Genomic DNA, 17,856 nt, shown 5'->3' on the forward strand with positions numbered 1-17,856 from the left:
GCTTTGAGAGGCCAAGGTGGGAGAACCGCTTGAGCCCAGGAGTTAGAGACCAGCCTGGGCAACATAGTGAGACCCTGTCTTTACAAAAAGTGAAAAACTTAGCTGGGTGTGGTGGCATGCACCTGTAGTCCCAGCCACTTGAGAGGCCTAGGTGGGATAATTGATTGAGCCGGGAGTTTGAGGCTGCAGTGAGCTATGATCGCATCACTGCACTCCAGCCTGGGTGACAGAGCAAGACTCTGCCTCTAAAGAAAAAATAGGAAAGCGCATAGTCTTGGAGGTGGGACAGAGGGCAGGGTGACAAGTATATAAACAACACTTCCAGTGACAAACTCGGTAAAAAGATGCCATGCGAGCAGAGAGAAGGACCTGAACTCAGTCAAGCAAGACTTCCGGTTGGGGGGTTGACGTGTGTTCCCCCAAAAGTTATGTTGAAGTCCTAACTCTGGGAGCTCTGAATGTGACATTGTTTGAAACTGAGTCTTTGCAAATGCAGTCAACTTAAGATGAAGTCATCAGGGCAGGTCCCTATTCAATAAGACAGGTGTCCTTATAAGAAGAGGAAAATGCCACGTGAAGACCGAGGCAGAGATGAAAGTGACGCAGCTGCAGGCCAAGGACCATTGAGGATCGCTGGTCACCGCCAGAAACCAGGAAGGGGCAAGGAAGGATTCTACAGGGTCTCAGAGGGAGCGTGGCCCTGCGGACTCCTCAGCTTGACTTCCAGCCTGCACAACTGTGTCTGTGCTTTTCCACGTTGTAGGCCCGGCCTTCGTGCTGTTACTTCTGCCCACCACGTTTTCCTGTACGGTCCCCTCTGAAAGCTCCACAGCCTTCCCTGTTGAGCTTGTGTCCCCTTCTCTTGGGAAGTGTATTCGCCTCCTAGGGCCCTCATGACAAAGCACCACAAACTCGGTGGCCTCAATAGCAGACACTTATGCTCTCACAGTTGTGCCCCTAACACAGGAGAAGCTAGATACCTCTGGTGTTTCAGCTCAACGCTCAGAGCTAATTGCAGTCATTCAGGTTTTACAGCTCACAGCCTCAGATCCTATCAACTTTGTCTGTGATTCAGCTTATGTTGTAAATGTAGCCAGTTGCATAGAAACTGCTACAATTAAAAGTACACTACACCCAGAACTGCTTAGTTAATTAATTACTTTATTTTTGAGATGGAGTCTTGCTCTGTCACCCAGGATATAGTGCAGTGGCACAATCTCAGCTCACTGCAAGCTCCCCCTCCCGGGTTCATGCCGTTCTTCTGCCTCAATCTCCTGAGTAGCTGGGACTACAGGCGCCTGCTACCATGACCAGCTAATTTTTTGTATTTTTAGTAGAGATGGGGTTTCACCATGTTAGCCAGGATGGTCTCGATCTCCTGACCTCGTGATCTGCCTGCCTCGGCCTCTCAAAGTGCTGGGATTACAGGCGTGAGCCCCCACGCCTGGCCGCTTAATTTATTTTTAAGACTTCAACAAGTTATTCGTTCTCATGCAGCTCCTTTTCATATTTCTCATATTTGCTCTCACACACAACTTCCTGGGCCCCTATCTCTAGGTGATGAGAGAGCAGACAAACTGATTGGTTCTGTGTTTCAGCAAGCTCAAGTATCTCATGCACTTCTGCACCAAAATACTTCCGCCCTTACTCGCATGTTCCATTTATCTCGTAGCCAAGCCAGGGCTATTAATACAAGCCTGTCCTACTTGCCAGCATGTCCCTGGAACTACACCTGTAAAAGGCTGTAATCCAGGAGGTTTGGCTCCAGATGAAATTTTGCAAATGGATATTACACACATAGCAACCTTTGGTAAGCTTAGCTATGTTCATGTGACTATAGACACTTATTCTCATATGCTGCATGCTACATGCCAAACAGGTGAGACAGCTGGTCATGTATGGCCACATTGTCTGTCATCATTTGCTCACATGGGGATACCTAAACAATTAAAAACTGACAATGGACTCATGTATACTAGTCATGCTTTTCAAAATTTCTTATGGCTTTGGGCTATAATCCATAAAACAGGAATTCCTTATAATCCTAGAGGACAAGACATTATAGGGCAGGCACATTAAACATTACAACGCTTGTTGAAAAAACAAAAAGGGGGTATAGGGGGCCAACTACCACCTCAATCAAAACTACATTTAGCCTTATTTACTTTAAATTTTCTGACTTCTGGTACAGATGGTCCGACTCCAGGAGAAAGACATTGGCACATGTTACAGGAAAAGAGGAAAGTTTATCCGAAAGTGTTATGGAAATCCCCAGAAGGCCAATGGAAAGGTCCAGTGGATTTACTAACGTGGGGAAGAGGGTATACTTGTGTTTTTGCAGGAGATGGACAAACCGTGTGGGTGCCCTCAAGGTGTGTGCGACCATGGAATGGGAGACTGGAGGAACCCAGGGTGGCCAACCACGGACCCGGTCCTGGTATGAGCCATGAGTCAGCTGAGCCTGAATGCAAAGACAGAGAGAAGGCAGACCAGAGTCACAACACAGTTCTAAGGTTACATTTGTAAAGAATATCATCACTCAATTTAGTGTGTGTTTTCAATCCTATGTCTTTTTGGCAGCTTAGAAAGACCAGCTCCAGGTAAACAATACCCAATTGACCTGTAAGTCTTGCCAGTTATATCACTGCATTAATCATAGCACATTGCAAACACATAATAGCTCTACTTTGATGATTTTTGGTCGCATCCCTGGGCTATGGACTCCTGTTAATCTGCCCAAGCCTTGGGCTGCCACACCTGCTTTGCATTTTGTGAAACTTCTAACTCAGCTGACTCATCGTGCCTGCAGAGCCTTAAGCATGATCATTTTTGCTACTGTTTACTTGGTCATGCTAACAACTTCTGTCGCGGTATCTTCTGTAGCTTTGCATAATTCTATTCAAATAGCTCAGTACGTGGAGAACTGGACGCGCACAGCTGACCAAGCGTGGCTACTTCAGAATAAAATTAACACCGAGCTACAAACTGAAGTGGCAATGTTAAAATCCACGGTTCTACGGTTAGGGGCACAAGTACAAAGCTTGCAGTTGTAGCAGCAATTGCGTTGTCATTTTAATCACACTCATATTTGTGTAACCAACTTAGAATATAACCAAAGTGAGTATCCGTGGGACCTTGTGAAAGCCCATTTGCAGGGAGCATTCACATCCAACAACACCTTTGATATTGGTGAATTACAAAACAAAATTCTTGATTTAAATAGGCAAACTCAAGAATTTCAGCCTTCTTTAGAAGCCTGGACTGAATTCCAGCAAGGCCTGGAGAGCCTCAACCCTTGGACCTATCTAAGGCACCACATTCATATCTTATATGTAGTTCTTGGAATAATGTTGTTTTGTCTCTGTCTTCTGTTTATAGTCTGTAAAATCGGATGGACTGCCAATAGGAGAATGACAGCTGCCCAGCCTGGCCTTACATTCTTTCAATTAATTCATAAACAGAAAGGGGGATATGCAGGGAGCCAAAGGCCCATGGGATGTGACCAACGCAGGATTCCACTGGAGGCTATATGATCAAACAGCAAACTGTTTATCATGAATGCAGGATGTGAGCAAATTGACGACCGCTCCTGCTGACAGAAGGTTTGCTGGAGGCAATCACTCCCTGGCGCTGAGGTTATCTACTCCAACATTTAGCCTGTTGTTCAAGGAATGCAGTCTTGCAAGCCTACTCTAGACTGAGCAGCTGACCCCTTCTTCCACTCCGCTTCTATCTCTTTTGCCTAATAAATAAGGAGGGCTGTGTAAAGCTCAGGGCCTTGTCCACGAGGGGCTAGGTGCCCCCTGACCCCTTCTTCAAAATATACTCTTTTGTCTCGTCTTTTATTCCCGTGTTCGCCCCGCTTTGTTCAGTCCCCCTAGGTCCGTGCAGGTTACAGTGGAATCCGTATTCGCGTGTGTATTCTGGCTCATTTCATACTACACAAGCAGTGAGGTGAGTTTTGGACAGAAGTCATGTGGCCTGCAAAGTTAAAATATTTATTATCTGGCCCTTTAGAGAAAAAAATTGCTGCTTGGTATGCAGTGGCATTTTTCAAATGTGAGCATGCATTATGAGTGACCTGGAAGGCTGGCAAAATGAAGAATTTGATTCAAGAGGTCTGAGACCAAGCCTGAGATCCAGCACTTCCGTCAGGCTTCAGTGATGTTGATGCTGCTGATTCAAGGACCACACATTGAGAAGCAAGGACCGGGAGCAGCTCCGTCTGATAGAAATATACTGTGAGCCACACAATTTAGAGTTGTCTAGTGTATGCATTAAAAAGGTAGAAAGAAACAGATGATGTTAATCCAGTAACATTTTATTTAACTCAATATACCTAAAATATTGTCATGTCTCATGTACCCAATGTAAAGAAACTGAGATATTTCATATTTCTTTTTTTACACGAAGTCTTTGAAATCTGGCATGTATATATCTATATCTGTATATAGACAGATAGATATAGATATATATTTTGGGACAGTCTCACTCTGTTGCCAGGCTGCAGTGCAGTGGCATGATCTCAGCTTACTGCAACCTCCACCTCCCAGGTTCAAGCGATTCTCCTGCTTCAGCCTCCCGAGTAGCTGGGACTACAGGTGCGCGCCACCATGCCTAGCTAATTTTTGTATTTTTAGTAGAGACGGGGTTTCACCATGTTGGCCAGGATGGTCTCGATCTCCTGACCTCGTGATCCGCCTGCCTTGGCCTCCCAAAGTGCTGAGATTACAGGCATGAGCCACCATGCCCGGCCTGAAATCTGGTGTATATTTTATACTTACAGCTCATCTCAGTTTGGATTGGCCTGTTTCATGTGGCTAGTGGCCGTCACACTGGACAGTGCAGCTCTAGAGTACAGACTAGAGCCAGGCTGCCTGCGTTCAAATCCCGGCCCCACCACTGGCTAGTTGGGTACCTTGGGCAAGTTGTGTGCCCTTTCCACATCTGTTTCTCCACCTGTAAAGTGAGGGTAATCAAAGCACCTCCTCATGGTGTCATTTTAGGGATTGACATGGTTAGGCTTTGTGTTCCCACCCAAATCTCATCTTGAATTATATTCCCCACAATCCCCACATCAAGGGGGAGGTCAGGTGGGTGTAATTGAATCATGAGAGTGGTTTCCCCTGTGCTGTTCTCGTGATAGTGTTCTCACGAGATCTGATGGTTTTCTAAGTGTTTGGTAGTTCCTTCTGCATTCATTCTCTCTCCTGCCACCTGCCAAGGTGTCTTGGTTCCTCCTCTTCACCTTCCGCCATGATTGTAAGTTTCCTGACGCCTCCCCAGCCATGCTTATCTGTGAGTCAATTAAACGTCTTTCCTTTATCAATTACCCCGTCTTGGGAAGTTCTTTATAGCAGTGTGAAAACGAACTAATACAGGGATTATGTAAGCTAACAAAGAGCTAGAACAGTGCCTGGCGTGTAATAAGCTATCGTTCTGTTATGATGACGGTTCTGCACAAGAAACACCTTCTTTCCCTCCAATAAAGCAAGAAGGTGGTGCCGTGTTTCTTGCCCCCATCCCTGGGGCCAGACTCTGGAGTTTAGCATGCTCTCTCAGTTCTCAGCCTGGTCATTCCCCTTCGCTTTAAGGATCCTGCCTTGTTCATTCATTCCACAGATATTTATTGAATGTCTACCGCGTATCAGATCCTGTGCCTGGGGATACAACATGAAAATACACAGACAAAAGCTCCCTGCCTCCTGGATCATGTTCTAGTAGGGTAGTAGGGAGAGTCTTACATGGAACGTAATGAAAACAGAGTGTACTAGATCTAAGGTCATAAGCATCATGGGGGAAAGTGAAGCAGGGTGAGGGGGATGGAAAGTCCTGAGAGGGCCCTGAGGCCAGGGTGGCTGGAGCAGAGTCCCGGAGAAATGAGGACTGCGGTCAGAGAGGTGTGGAGTGGGAGGCCACGGTGCAGGGCCGTCTAGGCTATTATAAAGACTTCGGTTCTTCCTGAGTCAAATACAGAGCCGAGTGGAGGGCTTTTGCCTAACAACTTCAAGGTCTGAATCACACCTTATCAGGCTGCCGTGCTGAAAACAGCCTGGTTTGGGTTGGGGTGGGGTAACCAATCATCCTCCCTGGCCCTGAACTGAGGGGCTCACTGAGATGAGGTCACCCTAAAACAAGGAGATCAGTTTTATCTTTTGTCCTCCTTTCATAAATAATCTGTGTCCCCATAACATCCATTTTAATGTATTTGAGTCAAAATATGCACATCCTCATAGGACATACAGTGTCGTATGCCCTATATTAACACAATGGCATTATGCAACAATTCTCATGTCTTGCTTTCAGTATTCAACACTATTTTTAAGAGCCACCCGCTTGCTGTTCATAGCTCTAGGTCTGTCTCTCATGGCTATACAGTATTCCATGGTACGCATCTGCCGCCTTTGACTTGTCCAAGACCTTGCTCGCCTCCATCAACACAGTCACTCAAAATCATTACCAAGGCATCCTTCCGTGAGTCCATTTATGGACCCAGGTAGAAATCCCTCCGGAGAGCCACGTGCAAGTGGCTCTCTGAATCACAGGGCACACACGCTGCTGACTTTTAAGCTGCCAGCTTCCCTTCTGGGGTACGCATTGCAGTTTGCACCACCACCAGCAATATTGAAGTCCAGGCCCCGCATCACTGCCAGCACTTGAAGTCTGGCAATTCTGAGGGGCATAAGGTAGTGGCTCTTAATCTACATTTGCATTTCTTCAGCTTAGTTTATCTCTTGTTCACCATTTGGGTTTCCCCTGCTGTGAATCACCTATTAATATCCATGGCCGGTTTTTTCTTTTGGATTTCCTTTTTCTTGTTGTTGTGCAAGAAACTTTGTACATTTTAATCCCTTTTCAATTTTAGTCCCTGCAAATACCTTCTTAGTCTGCCATCTGTTAGCTTTGATGATGAACAGAAAGCCTTACTTTAGATGTAGTCAAATCCATCCTTTCCCCCTTACATTTGGTGCTTCTTGTGAGGTTTAAAAAGTGACTTTTGAGGACAACTTAGAATGAAAAACAATCTGAAGCTATGTTTAGAATAAAATAAATATGCAGGAATTATTTTCTGTAAGCAGGGCTTCAGAAAATATCAATCTTACTTTGCCTCTATTATTACTACCTAATTCTGGGATTTCTTTTTCCTTTCTGTCAAGCCTGAACAGGTTGCGAAAAAAGGAAACCACTTGAGGTAAACTTGGTTTTCCTAAGTTTTTCTAAATACAGCTTTAAAATGCAACACTCCCTTAACAAACTCTGGTGGAGGGAAGCGAACGGAGAACTGAGACTCACAGGCCTGGGTTCCATCCCGCCCTTCATGGCACATTGCATATGGTTTTAATGTGCCGTATGTTTTTTTTTTTTGAGACGGAGTCTCACTCTGTCGCCCAGGCTGGAGTGCAGTGGCGCAATCTCAGCTCACTGCAAGCTCTGCCTCCCGGGTTCACGCCATTCTCCTGCTCGGCCTCCCGAGTAGCTGGGACTACAGGCGCTCGCCGTCTCAAAAAAAAAAAAAAAAACTCAGCCTCCTGAGTAGCTGGGACTACAGGCGCCCGCCACCTTGCCCAGCTGATTTTTATATTTTTAGTAGAGACAGGGTTTCACTATGTTGGCCAGGCTGGTCTCAAACTCCTGACCTTGTGATCCGCCTGCCTCGGCCTCTCAAAGTGCTGGGATTACAGGCGTGAGCCACTGCGCCCGGACTAGAATAGATTTTTAAAAGATTTGTTTCATAAATTTTAGAAACCTAAAGAGGTAATTTGTGAAAGAAACCAGATTTTCATTAGTTTACAAATATTTACAAAATACTATGTACTACTCAGTGTCTTTACTGGATTATAAATGTAGAAACACAGAAAGTAAACACAGGACCTGTCATGGTCCATGTTCAAGGACATTTGGGCCAGAAACAGATACACTGATGGACAACAGGGCCACGGGAGGTGGGAGAGAATTTAAACATGTAATTTGAACATTAAACAGCCAGGAACTTCCAGAAAATTCTCTTGTGCTGCCATGACCAGTATCAAAGAACTTTACAAGGCGAGGACAGCCCGCCAAATGTTTTAAGTGTTTTGAGTCTAAAATCTGGCTATTAAAGCTTGGGCCAAGTGGGAGAAGAAGCAATCTTAGGAAAAGAAAGTGCTAAGTCTGGTCCCTGGAGTTTAAGTCTTGTGTAATCACAGGCAAGAATAAAATGATTAGGCCCGGTGCGGCGACTCACGCCTGTAATCCCAGCACTTTGGGAGGCCGAGTCGGGTGGATCACGAAATCAGGAGATCGAGACCATCCTGGCCAACATGGTGAAACCCCGTCTCTATTAAAAATACAAAAAATTAGCTGGGTTTGGTGGCGGGCGCCTGTAGTCCCAGCTACTCAGGAGGCTGAGGCAGGAGAATGGCGTGAACCCGGGAGGCAGAGCTTGCAGTGAGCTGAGATCACGCCACTGCACTCCAGCCTGGGCGACAGAGTGAGACTCTGTCTCAAAAAAAAAAAAAAAAAAAAAAAAGAATAAGATGATTAATATTTTTAGAACTGTCCACTTCAAACTCTGATTCTCATGAAGGCAAAAAGGGGGGAAGGTAGTATTCACACTCCCAATTAGAAGCCTGAGAGAACAGCAAGAACAGCCGGAACAGGGACGTTGTAGAACAACACAACAGAAGACCCACACTGGGGATTCTAAAGCTGCTCCTTTGTGTTTCGATGGCCTTGCCACCGACCAACTTTTCCCCTTCCAGTCACACAGGGGCCACTGGAATCCCAATCCCTTGACAAAACACCAGATGCCTGAGATGTTTATTTGATGACTGGTTGAACGGGAGGAAAAAAACTCCTTTTCTCTCGTCTCTGGAGTTCACATATTTAAACAAGAAGCCTGTCTTTTGTGCCTGTCACCATTGTGTTCTGTGACGAGCTTTCAGTCCTTTACTCAAGGCAGAAATCCTTCTTAAGGCTTGGTTTTCTTGTTTGGGCCTCTTACATGAAACAGACACAGGCTGTTGACAGAAATGTTGAAGTGGCCATGAAGTCTGGGGCCCGGATGTCGTTCACCTGCCAAACAGTATCAAGGGTGAAAGGCAAAGATCGAAGGCCAAAGCGCCCCTAGTGTCCCCTGCAGCAGGTCTCAGTCAACCTTAATGGATCTATTAATAGAAAGAGGCTGGACTGCACAAGGGAAGGGGGACTAGCCTGGCTAAAAGCAAAATAAAACACATCAACAGACACACTCTTCTTTTGTTAGGAGGAGGTGGGATCACAGTCTCACATGCTCCCAGACAAGGCGGGGCGGGGAAGACTCTCACAGGATTGCCTTTCATGCTGCCACTGATGGATGCTCCAGGCAGATCCACTCTGCCAAGGCGTGCTTTGGGATTAGCCCGGCACTCCTTTGTCTTTTCATGACGTTTCCAAAAGAAGACACGGTGACTCTGACAGAGGTGACCTGCACCTCACGACCCCTCTGTGCAAACCATTAGCGTTTCAGGATCTCAAAAAAACCCAAAAAACCCCACAGGGCACATGCCAATTCATAGGACAAATGGAAACAGACTGAAAACAAACAGAAACACAGAACCTTGGCTTTTCAGACCTGTCAACATGGTTAGTGTTGGAAATAGGCACTGACTTCTCTTCCACCAAGTGGAATAAAAATTTAGATGTCTTTTGACATCTTAGATATTTTAACGTATTTATACTCAGGCAAAAAGCCCTATAATTATTGCACTGCCTCAAAAATTATTTATGACAGTTCTATCTTAATGCTGTGTCCTGTTTTCCTAGCGGTCAATGGCTTGAGGACCCCCCTTGAGCTCACTTTGCTGGATCTGTTCTCTCATTTTGTTTTGCGCTTCCCACTCCTCTCCAGCATGTCTCAGGCCTTTATTTTTGTTGGTCCTAACAGCTGGTCCCCTTCCCTTCCCATCTGTCTCTATCATCTATTTTCAGGTTATGGCTCAGGCCCACCTTCCTGCTCCAGGAGAACATCTATGTATTCTCCAACGGCTGAGAAACATGCTGAGCGTCTAATTTCATCCTCCAAATTGGTAACGCCTAACATTAATAATGACAGTCATAATTTTCTGGAAATAAGCCAAAGGTTCTAAGCTTAGATCGAACCGCAAAACAGTGTAACATAAAGTCAGCATTTGCTGTTACTATTAAATACTTAAGAATTGGTTAATTTTATTACTTTTCCTTGTCTATACACAAGTAGCTACTTAAAATGGTGACCTTATAAATAGTCACCTCAGAGTGGCAATTATTGTTGGTGAATGGCTTAACGTTGTAGGTTGGTCACTACTTGTGAAATATCTGGTTTCTGAGCTGCAGAGAGTGTGGACGCCCTCTCCACAACCCCACACAATTGTGCTTCACTGTAGGCACACCCAACATACGCAAAGAATGTGCGTCAGACTCAGACAATGTATTTCACTGAATTTGGACTCAAGTTCAACTCATCATTCTAATGAGTAAGAAGATTCAAAGATGACAGGGAAGCAAGCCCAGTCTACGGGCCATGGGATGATGAACTTTCGTTTTATTGATATTTCAGTACCCAAGTGTGGCAATGTAAGGCTGCCACATACAGCAAGTGACATGACACCACAAGGACCTTCCGAGAGAATTATTCTTACTTTGAATGGAAGACATCACTTAAACAAAAAAACATTTAAAGATGCTTCTTTGCTTTTTATAATTCCTAACCGTAAAATGGAATTTTAGTATAGAACAAAAAAATTCTCTGTGGTTGGTCACATCATTCATTATTGAAAGGGAAACAGTATCAAAAGAAACAAAACACTGAAATAAATTAAGTAATTTACTGAAAGGTAGTTTTGCTGCATTGCACACAACCGACCACACAGAATTCTAAAGCTGATTTTTTTCTTAAAGGATGAAAAACTCATTTGCCATTTTTAGTTTCTTGCTAAGTGATACATGCTCCTTATAAGGAAAACTACTCTGTGTAGGCCTGAGTTTAAAATGTAAGTATCTGTTTATCCAGAGTTTGTTAATCTAGAGTACACAGGTGTGGAAAACTGGTGGTGAAAAGAGGGACCTACCCCGCCTTCAGGGCGGCTAGGCAGGGGCCCCACGTTACTGGCCTCAGCCACCAGCAGCGCCTTCACTCCGCCCAGCTCAGAAAGCACTGCCTAAAGCCGGAGCTTAGGATGAACACGGGCAAAAAGCACTGGTACAATTCCATGTGTTTCTCTTCTACTATAATGTCCCCAGAGGGATTGTGAAATCTCTGAGAACATCCCCTGGAGGAGGTTTAAAAGCGAGAAGCCCATGATACGGCTATGGAACATAAGCACTTATTGCTGGCATGTTTCTACCAAGATTGAACACAATGCTCTTCTTTGATAAAGCTTTGGGCAAGTTCCTAGTCCAATTTCTTCTGCTACAAGTACACAGAGTTTATTGCCTTCTTGGTCAGCTCTTGATATGAATTGTTCTCTTGAATTAAGATCCTCCCTGGCTTGTCTCTCACCCACCCTGTATCTCTTAGAGAAAGCACCTGGCTGTCTTCACCTACGCGAGACCTCTGGAATGTGATTTGCTGCGACTGCAGACATCTCCACACAGCATAATGAACTCCCTTGAGTGGTCTCTTTTTAAACAATTTTGGGTGAGGGGCAGGTTTCTCGGTTTGTTTGAAAACTCATCTTGAAAATAATCTAGACGGAAAAATTCGAAGTGAAATTCTGGTGCATAAACAAATATTTTAAGATTGAAGTTTGGTTACTTCTCTTGTCCATCTTTTCATGCCCACAAATGGAAACCACATTCCTGATTTAAGAGGATGCTTCTATGTGTATCCTTTTTTGAACTGCATTGTTCTCACAAGAACCAGCAAACTTTTTCTGTAAATATTTTAGTAAATATTCTAGGCTTTACAGGCCACATATAGTGTCTGTTGCATATTCTTCAACGTTTTTTCTTAGGTAACTGTTTAAAAATGGCAAATCCACTACTGCCTCTCAGCTGGAGCAGCAAGATTTTCTCAGCCCTTGTTTCAGGACCCTCAAGTATGTGACAAATTCTTTTATGCGCATAGCTGGAAGGCGGGGGTCCCCTAACTCCCTGGGTGCCCACCTGCCCACTTCACCCATTTGTGGCCCCTTCCTTTCCTTTCTTCTATCTCTGCCACAGACCCCAGTGGCTCCATCGCCAGCTTCCTGCAGCCTCCACCAATAATCCATGGCTCCTCCAGGAAGTGTCACAGGCGGGTGGCCAAGACCAGCTTATTAGGTAGCCAGAAGCTCACCCCCTTTCTTAACAACTTTGACCATGAAGCGCAAATACGATGCAGGTAAATCCAGAAAGGCAGAGCCTGGGTCCCTAGGCTGCTAGTAACACGCTTTGAAATCTAGGTGGAGGGAGCCATGCCCCCACAGCTCTTGCCTCAAGGATTAGATGCATTTTACCTTCCAGGGAGGCAGGTTAAGCTGCACCTGAGGCAGTCTGAGGCACAGTTGGGACAGAATTCCCTTGGTCTTTTCTTCTGATCCCTCAGCAGAACTGCCCCTAATGCTCAGTTCACAGCAATACAGGCCTTTTCTCTCCTGTTTCTTCAAACTCTTCCAGCCTCTGCCCAGTACCTAGTTCCAAAGCCACTTTCATATCCTCAGTTATCTGTTATAGCAACAACCCCACTTCTGGGTACTAATCTGCTACCAACTACATGAATTTAACTGTTCTGGAGTTAGGGAACAGCACATACAGACACTCGCACGAAACAAACTGCCTAAAAGAACTGTACGAGAATCCCCCAAACTTCTCAACTAAATAAATAGGTGAAAAAACATCAATCTCATATGCCAATCCAATTGTCCTTTTTAGATTTTGGCTTAAATTGTCGAATTTTTTCCTTCAAAATGTGAATTTATTTCCTGTATTGGATGCAGACTCTTCCCTTCTGGATTTACAGTGGCACTGCCAGCAACAGCCTCAGCCAATGCAGTTAGGAAGAGCACTCGGCAGGCTGTGCATGGGGTCTCCCAGTATGATTAAAAGCTGAGACGATTTTTAATTAAGTGGGGTGGGGGAAACACCAATTGGAAGCTGGAAGAAACTGAGGCACAATTAAGCAGAAACACTGAGGAATACTGAAGAGCAAGAAGTGGGCATGTGCTCTAGTTCCAATAAAACCAAAACTGGTGAAACTAGGAATTTCCAATTCTTTCAAAACCACAGTGTTCTAATGCCACTGAAATATGGAATAAGGAGAGTAATTACCTGTGGTCAGGAAAAGATAACAGCAACAAGGATTTTTCTAGATAAAATGTACCAGTAAATTCTGAAGTGTGTGTTTTTAAAGAACCAGCATTGCCTCCCCTCATGCTGGTTTCCTGGGATTTTTCACACACTCACACAAAGCTCTAGTTGATAGTTCACTATCACTTTTATAAATGGTTATCACCTGGTGCCCATATTTCTCTGTTTTGGATATAAATGGTTTAAAAAATTTAAATTTGCAAAGAAAACATATAAAGTAACAGACCTGAACAATAAATAAAAAATAAGCATCACCCTCTTCAGGTTAGAGCTTTCAAGATAGAGAAAAAAGAGGATTATCATTTCAGGCAGTAAGTTTTTTGGTTCTATAAAAGCATCACTATTCAGTCCCCTCTCCACTGACAGAATGCATCTTTCCACCTCCCTCCAATATCAAAGTGCATTTGTTTAAATTTAACATTCCTTAAAGAAACCCCAGAAATCTCATTTATTTTTGGCAGATATCCTGTGCAGCAAAAATCAAGTGAATTTCCCTCTTCCCCACTCCTCAATTTAAAGCTGTACTCAAAATGGCTAAACGCAATACTTCTAGACAGCAGGGCTTACAAACAATGCATTTTGTTTTTGTTTGGAGGAACAAAAAAGGGAAAGAAAAAACAAGACCACAGGAAAATAAAGAGGAGAAACCCTGAGGCAAAAATGGCTTTTCCTTTTTTGTCTTCGTGGAGCTGTGAGCCGGATCACAAGGTCCCCGGGGCGTTCTGGGCGGGAAGGCCCTCCTCCATCCAGAGGGCGGCGGCCGAGCTGCTCCGGGGAGTGCGCCTGTGGATGCGCCGCAGCCGCAGCAGGTACAGCAGGATGGCCAGCAGCACCACCAGGAAGCAGCCAGAGAACAGGTAGTGGTTGTAGACAAAGGAAACGCCCCGCCAGTGGGTGTGACTGGCTCGGAAGGCCTCCTGCTGGATGTCTCTGCCCATGTGAACACCAAACAACAAACAGGACAGTAAGCAAGGAAAGGGGTGGAAAGGGTGCACACAGGGACGGCGGGACCCAGGCCCCAGAGCTGCACTTCAGGAACTGCAACCCTACCTTGAAATGGAGAACGGAACAGCCCAATGCAGGCGACTTCTAAGTATCAATGAGATAACACATGTAAGTCTACTCTGAAGTCGGTCATTATAATTTGGGTAACCAAAATCAGAGGAATTTACAAGAGCCGTGAAGGTTTCGCTGATATAAAGAAGTCAACATGTAAACAAACTGCATGCTTGTGATCAGTAACACCCACGACTCACCATTTTTACAGTTAACCCAGCTAAAAGGGTTGCTGAGAAATGCTCAATTAAATGGAGGGGGTGGGGGGAAGAGCAAATGTCTCATCTATCAGGTAACTCAGGTTCTTACCACAGGTCAACTGACAGCAGATCTGCAAACGTGAATGGGGAAAAACGCACATCTTTGTTCTACTCAAGCGCTGACTGAAATGTAGCATTTCTTTGACCATGAATGCAGACAACAAACTATCATTAGCGTTGGCAGCACCCGCAACTTTGTTACTAACGAAAATCACAGATCTTTCATGTCCCATTACGGTATCATCAATGCCTCAAAATACCACTGATGCTCACTGACTACACTGAAATTACAGAAAGTGCTCACTCTGCTGCCAGATCCTGTTATTTAATGTGTTAACAGAGAAGAACACATATTACAGTATCACAAACTTGTTTTCTGTAATATTTTGATATTATTTCAATATGATGGTTTCTTCTGTAATTGTATGTATTTATACATGCATTTAAAAACAGTATTTGGAGAAGAGGACTGAGTCATAAAGGTTAAGAATCCCGGAACTGACCCTTTTGCCGGGGTTGGGGAATAGACAGTTGAGAATAACCAAACACAGGGCAGTAGGACAGGAGTGCTGTGTATTACGGGATGGTAGGGCGGGAAGGGAGGAAGCACTTGTGGGGAGGGGGCAAGACCAAAAGCAAACGTCATTGTCCCCACAATTCTGCTGTGGCCGGCTCTAACAGCAATGCCCCAAACAGCCACAGACCACAGCTGCCATGAGGTGCTGTAACTGCAGAAAAGCATCTTTTTGATTATCGTTCCCAAATTCACAGCCCTACCTTAATGGTAGAAAGCGGGTCCTGTAGAGGATGGCTCCAAGGGTCCACTGAACCTCCTTGTCATAAACTTGCAAGGCAGTCTTTAAGCTTTTATAGTTGACAGGAAACGAAAAGCCCCTATGAAACACCTCAAACATCCAGGCTGATTTGAAGCACTGATACCTACAAACGGCAAACACAAAGGCAAGTCAGACTGACTCGCTCTGTCAAGATGGCACACACACACACAATCCTTCCCTCTGTGGGCAGCCTTGGGGCAGGGGCTTCCTCAGGCCGGCTCTCCCAAACCAACTGCGCACGTTTCAAGCTTGATGTACTTGGTTCACATCCCTGGTCCCACAACATGGAGCAGTTCACCTGTCAAATCAATCAGTGCATGAACCCGGTCTCGGCATAATGTCATATATCCCTGAGATAGGTTTCTTTTCCCTCTAGCATTTTACCATGTACTCCTTGAATGAATACTGAACAGGTTCCAACCTCTTTGTACCTCAGCTTATTATAAAATGAGATGGTAGGAAGGTTCTCTTCAGCTCTGATATTCTATGACTCTAAATATTTATTAGAGGTTTATTTTTTGCCAAGCACTGTGCTAAGCAAGTAAGAAGATACAATAATTAGTAAGATACAGTGTCTGCACTTAAGTGACTTACAATGAAAGGGGATTTTTAAAAAGCAACAGAAAAACAAAGCAGAACATGGTAAATGCATTAACCAGGTAGGATGAATTCTTGAGACTCAGAGAAAGGGCTGTAGTCTGATTGAGGGGACAGAGGAAGATTGGAAAGAGACAGCCTCTGGCTGGATTCTGATGTCTGGGCAGGACTTGAACAAGCAAAGGTATGAACAGGGGAATTTCAAGGGGAAGAGACAGTAAAAGTGACCAAAACAAAAAGGATACGGAATATGTCTGGGCACAAGTATTTGTCCCATTTGAAAGGGGCGCAGGGTAGATGAGAAGAACAGTGAGTGAGGAGAAGCTGGACTGAGGCCAAGGGTGTGGCAAGCCAGTGGGGCCAACACTGCATTATGGTTCTTAAGAGTGCCCTGGGCTTGACCTTCTAGTACTTACTTAAGCCTGTGGAGGTCAGCATGAGAGGCGTACAGTCCCCGGTCAAAGCGTTCCCGCAAAATGGACCACTTTGTTGCACAATAATCCTGAAAACAAATTCACCAAAATAAATCACTAGTAAAGGCTTATTAAAATTCTCACTTTAAAAATGGTTTACCAAATTTATATTTTTAACGAGCAAATCCCTCCCATTAGGAAACACACAAGCTTAACTTATACAACAAATCCAAGACACACAAACACTCAGGGAATACTTACTGATTCACAAACACAATACTTTGCCTTAAAATTCTGTCCAGGGTATTGTTAAAGAGAGCTTTGCTGTCCACAATCAACCTCTCCAAAACTGTTTAGTTTCTCCCTCCATGACTGCATGGTACAGGCATACATTTTTGGAAAAGTGAAGCAGCATTTTAGCTACTTCAAACTAAGTCCTACATCTGTGGAGGACACAGTACAAAGCTACTGGGATAATAATTGCAAAAGGTTTTTGTCTTTAACAGAAGGGAAAGAGATTCCACTTTTCCTGAAGTTATTTGTTATAATAACTTTTATTGAGCATTGCGTAAGTGTGTCTTCTCAATGTAATACTTAACTCCTCGAGGTGGCTACCATCCCGACCTCTATTTAAAGGATGAAGACATTGCTGAGAGAGGTGGGAGATGGGCCTGGGTGTGTGACAGGGAGCACAAGGAAAAAGCACTTGGCCTGGGGAACGGGCTCGGCATACGCGCTTCAGGAACATGGACATGGACACAGAGGGGAAGTCGCGGAGAGCATGAGGGAAGCCAGCTGTCTCACATAATTACAGCATACAGTGCTCTGTGCTTCGAGATGGGCTTGAGAAATACTTGGGAGATAAAATATTACACTTATGACTGATTACACTGGGGTGTATAGGGAGAGATGAATTGGTTACAGGGAGAAGTCCATGAATCCTAGGCTGCAGGGAGGGGGATTGGATGGTTGGTGATGCCATTAACCAAGAGAGAAAACAACAGGAACAAAATGGAGAGAGAATGCTGGGTTTGTCTGGAGTTGTGGAATCTAGCAGGCAACCGGGCAGGGGTCAGGATTGGAGCCTCTTCTTGAGAGGTAGCAGCAAACCCTGAGCATGAATGAGACCATCCAAGAACCTGAAGATCAGGGGCCAAGTGTGGAAGTCTGGCATCACCTAAGTTTAAGGGGTGTCAGGAAGGCAGAGAGAACACAAGAACAGGAGTATCCTGGTAGGTCAGGGAGGGGGAAGGCTAGTAGGATAATCGTCAGATGCAGCAAAGCACAAAAATGACATAAAAGACTGTAATTTGGAGGTAACTGATAACCAGGGTAGCTAATGGAGTGGTGTGCAGAAGTTAGCGTACAGTACATTTTTTACTTCTGCTGTGACTATTCAACCTCCCTCCA

At 44.7% G+C, this 17,856-nt stretch overlaps 1 protein-coding gene across 3 annotated transcripts in view; it reads right to left on the reverse strand.

Moving 5' to 3' along the window:
* Nucleotides 1–2,075: 2,075 nt before the first annotated feature.
* Nucleotides 2,076–17,856, reverse strand: part of ENTPD4 (ectonucleoside triphosphate diphosphohydrolase 4) — a 38,011-nt gene continuing 22,230 nt past the window's right edge. For 2 of the 3 annotated variants that reach the window (XM_030816984.1, XM_030816983.1), the window contains exons 11-13: nt 16,450–16,535; nt 15,378–15,539; nt 10,519–14,214 (exon numbers count right to left, since the gene is read on the reverse strand). In XM_030816984.1, coding sequence (XP_030672844.1) covers nt 13,986–14,214; nt 15,378–15,539; nt 16,450–16,535 — 477 coding nt within the window. In that variant the 3' untranslated portion in view covers nt 10,519–13,985. Of the gene's footprint in view, nt 2,462–10,518; nt 14,215–15,377; nt 15,540–16,449; nt 16,536–17,856 lie in introns of those variants that run through there. The other variant, XM_030816985.1, reaches the window with a different exon arrangement.

Source organism: Nomascus leucogenys, chromosome 8 (genome assembly GCF_006542625.1).
Source record: "Nomascus leucogenys isolate Asia chromosome 8, Asia_NLE_v1, whole genome shotgun sequence".
Classification (NCBI taxonomy): Eukaryota; Metazoa; Chordata; class Mammalia; order Primates; family Hylobatidae; genus Nomascus; species Nomascus leucogenys.